The sequence below is a fragment of the Anopheles stephensi genome, chromosome 2, assembly GCF_013141755.1.
Source record: "Anopheles stephensi strain Indian chromosome 2, UCI_ANSTEP_V1.0, whole genome shotgun sequence".
In the NCBI taxonomy this organism is placed as follows: Eukaryota; Metazoa; Arthropoda; class Insecta; order Diptera; family Culicidae; genus Anopheles; species Anopheles stephensi.
Window position 1 is genome coordinate 47,073,760 of NC_050202.1, and position 14,708 is coordinate 47,088,467.

The 14,708-nt window shown below is 43.8% G+C and overlaps 1 protein-coding gene across 37 annotated transcripts in view; it reads left to right on the forward strand.

Annotated features, from left to right (window-relative positions):
* The window catches only part of LOC118507005 (casein kinase I), an 83,383-nt gene that overhangs the window by 5,340 nt on the left and 63,335 nt on the right, over positions 1-14,708 (forward strand). For 16 of the 37 annotated variants that reach the window (XM_036044899.1, XM_036044917.1, XM_036044940.1 and 13 more), the window contains exons 2-3: positions 7,912-8,307; positions 8,474-9,397. In XM_036044899.1, the coding sequence (XP_035900792.1) occupies positions 9,243-9,397 (155 nt within the window). In that variant the 5' untranslated portion in view covers positions 7,912-8,307; positions 8,474-9,242. Of the gene's footprint in view, positions 1-4,978; positions 5,175-5,820; positions 5,845-7,911; positions 8,308-8,473; positions 9,398-14,708 lie in introns of those variants that run through there. The other 21 variants (XM_036044900.1, XM_036044925.1, XM_036044929.1 and 18 more) reach the window with 10 other exon arrangements.

Consider the following 14,708-nt stretch of genomic DNA (forward strand, 5'->3'; position numbering starts at 1 on the left):
TGTAGACCAAACGGTGCGAGTCTTAATGTCACTTTTTTTCCGCGAAACTTTGCAGATAATTGTTATCTCTGGGCACATACTGCGACAAAACTAGCGATTTTGATTGTAAAACACCGGACGTGCGTGGACACAGATAAGCTTTAGGATCACGAAACCGGGTGCCCAACTGGTAACAAAAGCCTAACCTAAACAACGAGTTTTTGGGTTAAGTAGAAAATATTTACTTCAAAATGTGTTTGTCGTTACATCAAAGTATAGAAGCGAGGAGTCTTGCCCCTTCCCTTGTTGTGTTCCAGTTCCAATTGGATGCATTGCTACATTCGCCCGCCGAAAAACGCGGCCAGTAGTCGCTGCTGCACCGTTTGCTTTGAAGTTTTGTTGATTGAATTTGTTACTTTGCTGGGTAACAGAACAACCCGTATAACACACTTTGATAACGATCGGGTTAGGGGTGCCGCTGTTCCGCTGTGCTTCGGTCGGTCGGTTAGCAGAGGGCGCTATGGACAGCAATGGATTGGTTTGTGTATCGTCCCCCGGTCACCATAATAATAATAATCACCAACCAATGAGCAATCGTTTGTCGTTGATTAGTTTGTTTGGTTGACCATTATCAGTGGAAGAAGCGGTGGATGATGTGTGTTGTAGGATGTCTGAGAATTGTTTGATAAACCTTTTTCTTTTAAAACGAATGCGATTTCTATGTGCGTTGGATGGACGAACGGTTTGATTTATGCTGAGAAGGAAGGATTCTTGGAGTAAGGTCTCCAAGGTCGGTCTGGTGGCCGAGGCGATAACTGGGCCGGTCTTCACATGGCAGGACCGGGGTTTAAATCCCATCCGGACTGCCTCCCCGTAGACAGAGCTAACTACTTTGCTACGGCTAAAATCAAGTCACAGAGAGCCAGACATGACAGGCTGAGACCTTTTGAGGTTGTAGTGCCAAGGAAGAGGAAGAAGAAGGTCTCTATCCAACGTTCCTGAAATTCAAGGACCTACCCGTACAGCTGCTCTATCCTTGTAGACGGCCTAAACGGACTTAACGAGATTGGTCGTCTGGTGTCATTCTCATGACATGACCGGAAGCCCATCTAGCGAGTCTTACGCTCTGTACTATAGCCAGATTATCCTAGAGATCTAAGTGAGATCGCATAGAACTGTACGTAACAGCGGCTCTTGCATTGTCCTTTGAAACATGTGGGACTAAAAGTTATTCTGAGGATACAAATCCAAGGAAAACTTCCCATGATGTTCGTCCTTCGTTCTTTGTATTCAATCAAGCATAATCATGCGATTGTGCTGTGAGATAATCGATCTCTTATATGTAGTAGATTGAAAAGCTTATACAGAAAAGCCTTACCCAATGTAATGATTTACATCAATCGTTTATCTTTTACACTTGAAGCGTTCATTCTATTCGGATCCCCCTTCCCCGTGGTTTGCGAATCAAATTTCCATTCGCAATCATCATCAGCTAGTTGAGATCTGATCTTTCCATTGAGCCCAACCATCTATTGGGACTGGCTGACTAGACTCACAAAGCAAACAATTTCTAATCCATGGATTCTCTTCTCAATCCTCACTCGACTCCATATTGACCGCCGGCAAACGCTTTTGGATTTCGTTTCCATACTTGTGTGTGCGTACTAGACCTTCCGGAATCCGGAATGGTGTGGTGGCCGTTTTCCTGTTTTCCCCTGCCCGTCTGTGTTGTGTTCCTGCTTTCTGCGGGTATGCGGGAATGAGCAAGGGGCGGACTCCACGTCCCCTTCTACACAGCTGTGGCGCCACTTTACCGGGAAGAAGTGTGTGCGGTGTGCACTATTTTTAATTTTCCTCGCATCTTCTTTTCCTCGATCACAACACCACACGTACAAGAACTGTTTTCCTTCAGTCTCTCTCTCTCGCTCTCACATTCCCGGTGTGTATGTATTGCTGCCCTTTTCTAAAGTTCGTGCTCCTCTTTTTCTCAAAGCCTGCTATGCTTGACCATTACATTCTTTCATCTTTCTCGTTCGCTCACTCTCTCTCACTCTTTCACTCAGTCTCTCCTCTTTCTAGCTCTTTTGCTCCACCGTCTGTGTGTTACATTCTTTTTTCCTTGCTTTCTGCAGTGTTTAGCTTTTCTCGTTCATTATTTGCACTCGAGTTTCTTCTTTTCACATCGCTTATTTATGTTTTGTTTCGCTTCCCCCCAATTTCCAACTTCCTCGCCATCTCTCCCCCCCCTTGTTGAGTTCACATTATGTACACCTTAAATTGTGTTGTGTGTGCCTGCTGCCGGAAAGCTTCTTCTCATTTTCATTCTTTCGGAACAATTTTCCTCTCGATTGATTAAACCCAGGGCCGGAGAGAGAAAGTTTCTTTTTTGTGTTCCTCTTGGCTGAACCCCTCAGTGCTCGTCGGAGCGTCCTTCCGGTGGTGGTGGTGGTGGTGAAGGTGGCGTATCATCGGAGGGATGCCCTTTGTACCTTACGCTATACCACCTTCCGACCTCTACTGGGACTGCCGATTTTCCCTCAGAAATTCGGTGGCCCACACCCGTCCCCACCGGTGTGAAAGAATCGAAGGGTGTAATCCGTTTGCAGTCAATTATGTTGCTGTGCTTCTCTATTACTTTGCCCTTGTTCTCATTCAACGATGCTTCCTCCTGCTGGAATTTCCTCCTCCCCCCAGTCGTCTTCCCTTATTGGTCTCGGTTGTATCGCCCAGTTGCTATGGATGAATGAAAGGTGTAATGAAGGGAATCAATGGGAAACATAAATAACACGCACAAAACAGAGTTGGGTGGGTGATGATTTTGGGGCAGCGCCGTGTGTGTGTGCGTTTTTATTGGAGTCTATGCTTTGAAGGCATTAGTTATGTTCTTCTTCCAGTTTTGGAAATCTTATAGCGCACGTAGGCAGGCAGAAGGAAGTGATTTCCACACATCCGTTTGTGGCGAAGGCGGCCCACGGCCATGGACGGTCGGCCAGATGAGACTGCCAGCTACATCATTTTGATGATTAACGCTGCTGGGTACTTGGTGGTTTGCCATAGTGTACAGAGAAGAGGAGGTTTTGCCATATTTGTTTCAGGTTGTCTATACCAGATTTTTATAGACACATAAAACATTTTCCACATGGTTGTACTTTTAACATTTTGTTAGAGGTATGATTCTCTTTCTAATAAATTTAAATATTTTTTAAAATCTTTTCAAAATCCTTTGCGACCATAATCTATCCATAAGGAAATTTAGAACAAATTTTGAAACTACTATTTACAAGATGTGTGAGAATTAGTAACAATATGTTATGATAACGTTAAATTATTTTCAACTGAAGGTCGGGTAGTTCAGAATGCAAAACTGACTATCCAGCGAAGAGTAACATTAAGTCAAAAAAACCCACAAAATGTAGGCAGAGAGCTATTGAGGTTGGCACCCCAACCAGGAAGTAAAATATCCTTAAACCTGCCCAATCTTCTTCATCGTGGAAGGAATACAATGTATAAAATTAGCCTTGGTTTTGGGGTTATCAGGCATTTTTAAATCATTTTAGCCCTGCCTAGAAAAGCTTTTGATTTTGAACAAAATTCTGTGGGGATAAATATCATTTGGGATAACCGAGCTAATCAGATCGAAACGGTTCTTAGGAGGAAACATTTGTCAACCAAATCGTGAAAGGTAAACTGTTTGTTAATTAATATTAAGCAATGTGGCTAGATCCCTCTAATGGAATGCTAAAAATTATTTGGGATTGTAATCTAGTTCAAGAAAATGTTGTACATAACATATTTTGTTTTTTTTTTTGCTGACATCCATCCAGTATTCTTCTGAATCCTGTATCGTTGAGGCCTTTAGTGTATTGGAATTTAGAGGCACTATTACATTAATTTTCCTGATTTTAAGTAAGAACTTTATGCGTTTAAGGTCCATTGCGAGCTCTAGAAACTCTCGGCCGCTTATTCTACAAACCCGTAAACCAAAAACTATCATCGCCGGACCGTCTTTCCAAACGCAGCACTGGATAGTCAGCTAAGGGCAAATTAAGCCAAGGTAATAAGAAATTGACCAGCTAGGCCAAAAAATCTGTACTGATCTTTCATAGAAATCTATATTTACTCCCAATAAATAAGGGCTCTGGAAATGGCACACTGGACAGATTTTTGGTAGACGGCGATCCATTATAAAGACCATTGCTAAGAGTTGTGTTGTCTGAATACATTCTCCTGGCTATGTGAATAAATTTAAATAATTATTAAACTGTGGGAAAATTTTTTGGTTGGATATCTTGAACTCAGGTTCTCCATATAGCTTCAAATATTTTATATCAAACAACGATGTTCTGGTGAATACAAACAAACAAAAAAATGGAATATGGATCCTTATGGTTTGGTTCAAATGATCCAGTGCATTGCCGTAACTTATTTTCTTATCGATCTGTGAAGGTGCTACATTCTTTGTTACATTAGAAAAAATAAACAATATCTCTAGCGGTTGTTCGGGTTAGCACCAATTAGCATCCCTTGCGACTGTAACTGAGTGTACGGAACTGGTGTGTGTGGAAAATCTCTTCTGTCTAGCGGATAGGACTTCCAATCACCACCACCTGGAACCGTAATTTTCCGATGACAGAAAAAGTCGAGCAGAGTTAGAGCTCTGACAGGAGAACTGCTCGATTCGAGCATCGTTTTTTGACAGGTCGTTGAACGGGGTCGGTGCTCATGAAAGAAGTGTGTGCGGGGAAGGGAAGTTAGGAGTTGTTGGCTGGAATCTACCGGGGAGGTTTCGCCCTCCCGCAGGGTAATAGGAAAAAAAAAACCAATAGCTTGAGGCTAGTGTTGGTGCTATTCTCTAGCACCCTATGATTCAAACAATCAGAGACGTTTGATGAGATTTGTTGGTGTGTAGCGCGAGAATTTGCATGCTTTAACGGGAAATAAAACGAGAGCATCTTTATCTAATTTTATCTCTCCTTTTCTCTTCTTTTCTCACTGACAGGTGTCCATCCCAACAGCTACAACGGTGGCCAGTTTTGCTACGGTGCTGCAAGAGCATTGCGGGCTAACATCGTTATCCGGCCCGTGCGTGGGTTACGAATTTCGCCGAAAGATCAATCGGTTCGAGGGAGCGAGAAGCACTTCAGAAGAAGAGGCATCCAAGTCATGTGTGCACAACATCGTTCAAATCACAGCTCGTCAGTCAAACATACAGCATAAATATGTAATTGCGGGCAGTGCACAACACATACACACGCTTACGGTGCCTCTGGGTCGTGCATCGAACATAACGAAACGGACTTACGGTGCAGGGCAATCTCGGCTTGATCGGTAAACTCCAGGTGGGATGTGCCCCGGGTACGAACTTATGGGCCCGTTTCAAGGGTGCGCTCGTGTGTGTGTGTATGTGCGTGCATTGTGTGAGAGGCGCTTGCATATGGGGAGAGAACAGACACATCGACGACAACTGCGCCTAACACACACACTCACACCGCTTTGTGTTACTAATAGTGTCTACGATGAGTCTTCTGTGTTGGCTGATTGATTGGTAGTATATGGGTAGAAGAAAATGTGCGTGTGGTTGGACGTGTGTGTGTGTTGTGTATAGCTAGTTGGCGGACGCAAATGTTTTGTGAGTGACGGAGAAGTGTGTGTGGTTTAGTGTTGTGTGTGCAGTGCGCGCACTCTATGAAGCAAAACACTCCTTAAAGTTTCTGACGCGCGGCGGTCTCTTTCTGGGGAATGACAACGTCCATTGTGCCGGTGGCTGTGTGATTCCTGTACAAACACAAACAAATCAGAAATGCTCGGTGTGCGTTTGGAATCTAACCAGTTCGCGAGCCGCCGCCTGTTTGGCAAATTCTTCCGGTATACAATCTTGTTTGCGTGCGTGCGTGCCTGCATGCGTGTGTGTGCCGTTTCTTCCATCCATACAACTTTAATGACGTACGAACGAAAGCGAGAGAAATCTTTCTCGCTCTCATTCTCACTCTCCCGCTCGCAAAGAGAAAGAGATAAAGTGTTTAGATGAAGAAAGAGAGCAAACGGAACAGAATTCCGGTAGGCTTTTGTAGGACGGACACGGACACAGCAGCGTCTCACATCGATGGCCTAGGAAAATTGTTGTAGCATTGGTGAAAAATCGATTTTTCCTTTTGCATTCAGGGTGACATATCGAGTGTGTGCGCGTGGAGTGTCCCCATCCGACGGGTTGCCAAATAAATTATATTTTTCGCTGACGCACACAGCCCCCGTACTGAGACGAATGGAGACAGACGGACTGACCGGAGTGTTGATAACGAGAATGTACTGGTTGTGTTGGATTTAAGGTTAAGATTTGCGATGTGCGAAGGTAATACGGCGGGCCCATTTGACAGCTTCCTGTGCTGTGAATTGGTCAGACAGGATTAGGGAAGTCCGATATGCTATGCGCAAAGATATTGATAACGGCTTGTGGGAAGATAACAGGGAACCCATTATTCTTGGCTGGATTTTAACAGTCAAGTTCATTGGTGCTCAGTGTAGTACCGAAGAGGGTTGGTGTGTGATTCATGTTATTGTGGCTCCAGTCGGAACAGTTCGTAATGGTGGAAAAGTTTAGAAAAAATGACAAAGAACCTGTTGAATTTTATTTCATCTTCACGATACTTTCGCCAATCAATCACGGTTTTGCCTTAAATAAATAGGTAAAGGAAGGTTGATTTGTTGGAGTATTTAGAACATGCTGGAAATGAATCTTTCCAATTGAAGCATTGAGAATTGAGAAATTCTATTACTCTCAAAGGATTCGCTTCACTCCTTGACGTTCTACTTCAAAATAAAAATTAAATTAGAATTGTAAAGCATTTTGCAACTCCTCTTCCAAATCGCAGTAGGAGGCGTCGAGACGCACACAAAGACCTTCCTGCTCCTGAAGTGCATCAACAGGAGAGAAAAAACACATTTCGAAGGGGAAAGTTAGAAGAGCAAATTATAGCGCACACATACGGACGAGGCGAGCTGTTGGAATTCCGCATTTAGTAGAAGCAATAGAAAAGTCGGCCAACACATCCACTATTCGCGACTCCCTGCTAGTGTATGTGTGCGAGAGAGAGAGAGAGTGAGATAGAGCGAGAGGATTCCCAAAATTTGGTGTGCGCGCCATCGAGCTTCCTGTGTGGGTGTCGTCCTTTTTCGGTAGCAGGACCAAACTCGCACGCGCGCCTTTTGTCACGTCATTCAATGGCGGGGGGAACGTCCTGCCTGTTCCACCCACGCGTTTGGAGCACGCACACACACACAGTGCAAGCGCAAGTTATTTTCGGATTGCGACGAAGGATATGTTGTGTCGCACGGGGGGGAAAAATGGAAGTAAAACACTGGAAACTCTATAAAGAAAAAGCTGTGTTGCGTATGTGTGTTGTGTGTGTTTCTTCAGGATGGGAGTGCGTGCGTGTCTGTGTGCGAGAACTGGAACAAAAAATCACGCGATAAATAGACTGTTCCGCACGGTGTGCAGGGCTTTCCCGGATATATGGGGAGGGCAAGGTGGCTGGGTGCAGGACTCAGGGGTGAAATCAGGACACAAAAATAGCACAAACCGCGTGTGTGCGAGATCGTCCAATACCGCGTAACCTCCATGTAACCTCCGGGGTGTCCCAACGGGCACAATTACCGTCGCCGGATTCGAGGTCCTCGACTAGATTAATGTAATGTGTAGTGAAGCGAGAACGGGACAGCAGCAGCACCTGCAGCAGCAAGGACGAACTGTCAAATGTGGGAAGGTTGCGTGAGCGCGTGTGTTTGTATGTGATTGTGTGTATAGTACACAAATGTTATTACAGTCGCGATTTATTTGGCGATCGGTTGCCATCTTGGGCGATGAAGCTACACAGACCTCGGTAGGACCAACCTACGCATGTTTATACTAATCGTCCTCATTTTCTTCCCATCCAGGACATCTAGATCCGGGAACTTCCAGGTGGACTTCTTGGCGTGTGTCTTGCCTACGACGCCGTGTGCACTAGTGTAATATAGTGTGGGTGAGTGTGGGTGCGTGTGCAGGATAAGGAAGTGATGCAAAAAACGAGTGTCCAAAAGTGATCATTGTTACATAAATTAGTAGAAAAATGCGCACCCAAGGAAGCTGTGCAAGTGACATAATGGCGTACAGTTAGTGACAGCCGTATCCCTTTGTTCAGCATAATATTAGCAGAGTGCGTGAGTGTGTGTGTAATTGGGTGTGTGTGTGTGCAAGAGTGAATGAGAAAATAAGCAATTTGTATGGAAAGCCCACAGTGATTTGTGATTCTTATTAGTGAAAAAGTCCTCAAGCGCACATATGTTTTCAAGGTGAACGTCCGCAACGCTGAAAATTGGGTCTCCGATCCCCCGTTTTCATGCTCATCAAGTCAGCATCGCACCGTAGTTCGTCCAAGTGCACATAGCGGCTAGAAGAAGAAGAGGAAGAGTACATTGGTTTTAATTTTGCAATTTTATTTTCCCCCATAAAATATAGTGTCCACTCTTCAGCATCATCATCCGTGTTCCGGGAAATGCAATCGAAGCTCGACCGTGAAACTACTCTGCCAGCGACGAATGCTGTGTCGAACCGTTGCTACCACCGGTAAGCGTCGCGTGGTCGGGCGTGTGTGAGTGTGTAGGTGCATTTTGCGTTTCGATTTCCGTTTCCGGTTGTGTGTTGCATCCGGGGTGTCGTCCGTACCGAAAACGCGCGCGCGGTAGGAGAATGAGCAGCAAACTTACAGCACAGTGCATATAGCAGTGGGTAGTAGTGCGTGTGTGTGTGTGCGTGAGTGTTGTGTGTGTGAGTGTATGTGTGGGTGGGAATGCTGATGTGGTGTCGCTAACACCACACCACCCCCCATCCCGTAGCCAATCGGTTCACCGTGCCGGATTGCTGGTGCGAACCAACACCAGTAGTAGTAGTCAGCTTAACCTATAAGCGAGAAAAGTGTAACAATTTGACAACGTCTTTATAGATTGATTAAAAGCCATTAACCGCACGGGGTTAAGAGACGACCGTGGTGAGCCGTGGTGTGGGTTGGTCGAATGTGTCGGTGTGCCGGTGTGCAGTGGAAAAGCCACACGGCGTCGATTTAACTGAAACGTGAAGTGCAGTAGTGGGTCCTAGTGAGTGGCCCTAGTGACGGGAACGAACGACGGTTCCAGTACGCCGCGTACGGCTATCATCCGCATCCCCTTCCGACTATTTGTGTCCGCAACTGTATCTACCAACCGACGACAACTTGGCGACAGAACCGAAAATGCAGCGCCGCGGCGAGGGCAAGGACCAGCAGCAGCAGCAGCAACAACAGCAGCAACAGCAGCAGCAGCAACCACCGCAGCAAGCGCGAACTGCTGGCGAAGCTGGTGTTGCTGGCGGTGGAGGCCGTGACCGTGACGTCGCCCGACAGACAAGGTGAGTGTTGCTTCGTTTTCTGTTTAGGGTTTTGAATATCTGGTTGAGCTTCTTATGAAGAACATAATCAAGATTTGAGGTGCATTTTGGCAAAATGAAATGTATCCACCAGAGCCTTGTGTTTGTTGGAGGTATGACATTGTTACTAACAATCTTTGGGGATTTAGAAGCAAATTATGTATGTCTCATTCTCAGGTTAATGCTTATAATAAACCACTCAGAGGTCGTCAGGTCAAGAAAAAAGAAGAGAACTCATTCAGATGCACATGACAGAATTTTGTTCTTTTTACTTATATTTATTAAAAGATTTTCATTCGATGGCCCATAGTCCACCATTACTCCCGCTGTAAATGGTTTTAAACAACACTAAATCTTTGAATCGTGAAGGTCTTTAATTTAAAGCAGTTAAAGATCAGCTATTGAAGATTTAATTGCTTTTGAAGATCTTCTTCTTGAAGGGTTCTTCTTACTAATGGCCGTAAACAAATCGTTTTTTGCAATATTTTCTACCTTCTGTATAAATAAATTGCAACTTTTGAAAACTTTGATCCAGGGATCAAAATATCTGTCCTCATCATCTTTGCTCTACTTTCTTTGAGAGGTCTGGGCCTGGAGTTATTGTCTTCCTTAAACCTCGCGTGGCAAAAATATCTTTTTGATGATTATCGTATCGTCAATCGAAATGTCTTCCGACTGATCTCAGCAGCGACTAGTAGCATTGTTTAGACAAACCTCTGTCGGAGGAATTAAACATAAGACATGCAGTTAAATGACCGTCAAGGCCCATAAAAAAACTGACAAATGTAGTCTTGTATTAGCCACAGTAAAAGGCCATATCAACACTATCGGATAGCCAACCGGGAAGGTGTGGCCATATTGTTATGCAATGCTTGTTTGAATTATCAATCGAACTGCATTTATCCAGCTAGTTATCTCTAGGGTTCCTTGAAAAGTTTCGGTTTGCCACGTTTGGTTCTCTTCAATTGCGACACGCAATACACGAGGTGATTATTCAGATAAGATTCGAAACCTGTCTCTGCAGTTTTGCAGTTTGTACTTCTTAGTCTCTCTAGCTGAAATTTGTATTGGTTAATCCAAGTAAATTTAAAATACTCCAATAGCATTACGATGCTAAAATCATCATATCTCTCAATTATTTCATGTCTTGTTCATTCTGGTTTCAATTTTTGATTCAAATGAATTCATACTTTTCTTTATTGATAATTGGACCACTGGAGCCTAGCACTCTTCTTACGGCACTCTTCTTAAAACATCATATGCAATGAGAATAACATGATCAATGGGAATATTACTATTTTCCGTTGATATAGCTGAAGAAGCTTGTCAGGTTTGAAGTATATTTTTTGTCTTTTGTGTTATCCTAGAAACTCTACTTGTCATCAAGTTCTATAGTTTTGCTCATACATTGCAGTAATAAACTTGTTTTGTATCTCAGAAAACCTATCTGATTTCTGAGGTTCTTTTCCTCGGCTTAAAATTCGCCATTTTTTATAATATTATTAGTGGCCCATAAGATGTCTCTTAATTCGTAGTCATTTGTGACTTGAATGAACCGTAAGCATATGACTATGAAATACATAATCTACTTATTTAAGCCAACATCGAGCCTGCTCTCGAGCTTTGTTTTACCAAAAGTAGCATTTAACTCGGTTGACACACGTCAGAATATCTGAGTCATGCAAGACACAATTATTCGTTCTATTCCTAGCTTATTAAATTACTACATCTCACGTCACGTGCGAGGTGAACGTAACTAAATAAATTAAAAAAAAAACTTATTTAAACAAAATTATTTTCAAAGAGTTGATATCAATGTATGTTTGCTAAGCACAGCAAAGTTCTTGGAAAATGATAGAGCTGTTTGCAACGAAAAACGTGTAATTTTTATTACATTTTTACTCAAGAAAGAGGACAGAATGATGGGAAAAAGGTGTAAATGAAATTGATGAGTGTTTTTAACCTTTCCCAGCAAACAGCTGACCCAGTAAACGGGTTTTGACGGGTTCTGTGGTTGGCTTCTCCACCATCCCCTTATGTCAATCGCCGAGTCGTGCTCGTTGAGGGGTGAGCACTTGTGCGTCCCATTGCGGCAAGACCTGTCCATCCGTTATCTTCAGTGTGTATGTATGGATGGGACAGTTTGCAGTATATTGCTGCTGCTGTTGGTGAAAAATCACCTGTCGTGTCTCTCTGTGGGTTCCGGGAAAGAAGGGAAGCCGCCCAGGGCGCGGATAAGATAAGAAAAGTAGCAAAGGACGGACCAGATAGTGGTGTTGCTTGCCCGCGCAATGATCGGTCGGCTATCACCAACACCGGAGCAACGACGGGGAGTTGTAAAGTGTGACGTGAAGCAAGCAGCGCCTTCAACCTTCAAACGTTAGGAGATCAGAAGCGAGCAGAAGGGTGGGTTCGTTCGTTATCAGTTTGATTTATTTGTTAAGTATACAGTTCTTCAGGGGTGTTTGCTGATTACGTGGTGACGGTGCGCTGCCGCGTGCGTGTGGTTAGAAAATAAGTGCCCCGTTTGTTTTATAGCATCTGTCGCATTTACACAACCTGAGGAGATTTGGAGGAGTGGTAGACCAAGATTCATTTGTTCTTTATTAGATGTGTTATTTTTAAATTTGATATCAATTCTTCGTTTTATGCTACCTCCTCTGAAGCTAAATTTGAAGTTGTTGGAAGTTACAGATAATCATTCTAAGTACCACCTAAATGAGTACTAAGTAAATAGCGAATCAGTTGCGTTTGACTATAATCACTACTATCGGCTAACAAAGAACAAATCCACCCTGATCTACTTGACGTCTAAATTGGTCACGTGTCTGCGGTGTTGCCCAGATGGTCCTGTTCTTTCTTCCGCCGTGTAGTAGCCGACGTCCCAAATCGTTGACATTCAGCTCGTGCCGTGTTGATCCTGGCGATTAGCAGCCGGGGCGATGTTTGGCAAAGAAGCAAGGCTACGTTAATTGGCTGGAACACTCGTTGCCTTTTTTCTTTGGCGTGTCCATAATCTGTTTCCAATCCAATAAACCGATCGCATTGGATCGTGCACGAGCGGATCAAACGGCGGGGACAAAGTTTGAATTTGTTTGTGATTCTTTTTAGCATAATTCTGTCACGTTATCACAACCGTTGTAACAGTATAGTCTGCGCTCTGCTTGACACTGCACAAATATGGGCCATGTGCTGGGCTGCGTGCTTGTTACACTAGCTTTTTAGCAGTGGAATATGAATTTAATTTTTTGTAAGACGTAGAAGACCCTGCAAGACCCTGAAACGGTCGAACGGTTACAATAAAGGCATTACTAATTACATAGATTTGAAATTTTGTCAGATTTGTGTAATAAACACTGGATGTTTTCCGCGAATCTTTTCATCAATCGATATAATCAAAGTTGGTTTATATTTGGTGGTTTTAAACTTCAAGCTAAGTGGATTTGTCTCCCTGGACCTGAGACATCATCATCAGTTTTACAATTGTTCTGATTAATCTCTTGCCGATTTGGTGAAGTTTTGGTCGATAAGAAATTCGTTAAAGATGAGGAATTGGAAAATGGGTGACCACCTGATTTCATGATTAGCAGTACAGCTATCAGAGTTTTACTGCTTGTGGACTCTACACTTAGCAGAAACCTGGTTGTAAGTTTTCCAAAGTAAGAAAGAATAATTCCCGGAGTTGGAACGCTATCATCTGTGCCCATCAAAGGATCAAAGTGTGATGGAAAAACAGAACTTTGCAATCTTCTAGACATGATACCTGGTTTGCTGGGTTGCGAGCTCATTGCTGGAATGGGTTGACTTTATTTTAAGTTAAACTTATTTCGTTTCGTTCATTTGCAGTTGAAGTTGTTTGTAGAATGTAAGTTGAATCAGGAAATAAGTGAGGAAATAATTGAGGACATCGAATGTTAAAGTTGAGTGGTAGATATGCTCTGTGGACCATGAGTAGGATGCATTACACATGCAAATCTCGTGTTAAACATAGCAACATTGCACTTCAAATTATTTTTGTTTTAACCACGTTTTTTCCAACTTTAAGCACGTTTAATCCCTTCAGCAGTGCTTAAGCTAAGGTCTGAGGTAATAAACCGTTGAATAAGAAGTAGCACAGTCGGGTGAGAGGTTTACGTTACGAAGAAAGCAGCGCATCGTAGATCAGCTTTTCTTCATGTTTCGACGACTACACACTTCATGAAGTCCATACCCCATGTCTTCTGCCACTTTTAGACCACCAAGAATGTATGTTCCTTGTTGCAGACCACTTCAAAGGTCAGTCCCGGCTTGGCACTCACAGGTACCTGGTCCACCACGACCGGTGTCCCGTAACTTACACACACGGGTTGCATTCGTCTATGGTTTAGTGAGCATTTTTACGCTTTAATGCACCTACATAGAGGAGATATCGCTTAAGGCAAGCTGTGTGTCGCCTGCATTTCATCCGACGTCGGGAACTTGTTGCGCGGCTTCTTCCTTTCTTCTCTAAGTAATACACCGTTCATTGCTCACCATTTGACCACATTCTACTGGACAATATTCATTCTTGAGCGCATTGTGCACATTTTCAACCCGGAGCTAACCGCTATGTGAATATCGGAGATAAATGGAGAAATCGGCGCTGGGCAACTTCAATTTTCTGTGGAATTTAAACTTGCAAAATCCGGTTCTCTATCTCTCTCTCTTCTCACTGACCTCAACTTATGCGGCTTGTGTTGGGAGCTGGTTTCTGTTCCCATTCGGTAGCTTCCTGTTCCATAGTCCGGATGGGGACCAAAGCGGGGAATGTTTGATTTTCTCTTGAGAGGGACGATCTTCAATCATCGTACATCAATCGCGTCATTGCCGCCGCTCTTGACGCATCCCATGTGCCGTGAGTTAAATTTTAATTGTTTCCATTCGGGGTGCCGTACGTGCCCTTAATCCTCTGCCTTGGTGTAATGCTTTCAGCCGAACCTGTAACGCCACATACAAAGCAAATGATGTGGCCATTAATCGTATGGATCCTTAGTGGAAAGCTGTTTGCGCGAGACGGAGAGAGAGAGTGAAATGACTGCGTGAGATGACAACGCGACAATGTAACGAATTACGACTTCATTTAGTATATCGCACCCTCAGCCGTGCTGTTGGTGGGTGGATGGCGTTAATTACTGCCCATGCGTGGATCGTACACACTGCGCGGAAATGGGTGAAAAGCGAACCGAAACGCTCTATCGTTTGGAAGCGTCGGTGCCCCATATGCAATTCCCCATCACACGGATAGAGGAAGCCACCGTGTACCGGTGTGGTGTTG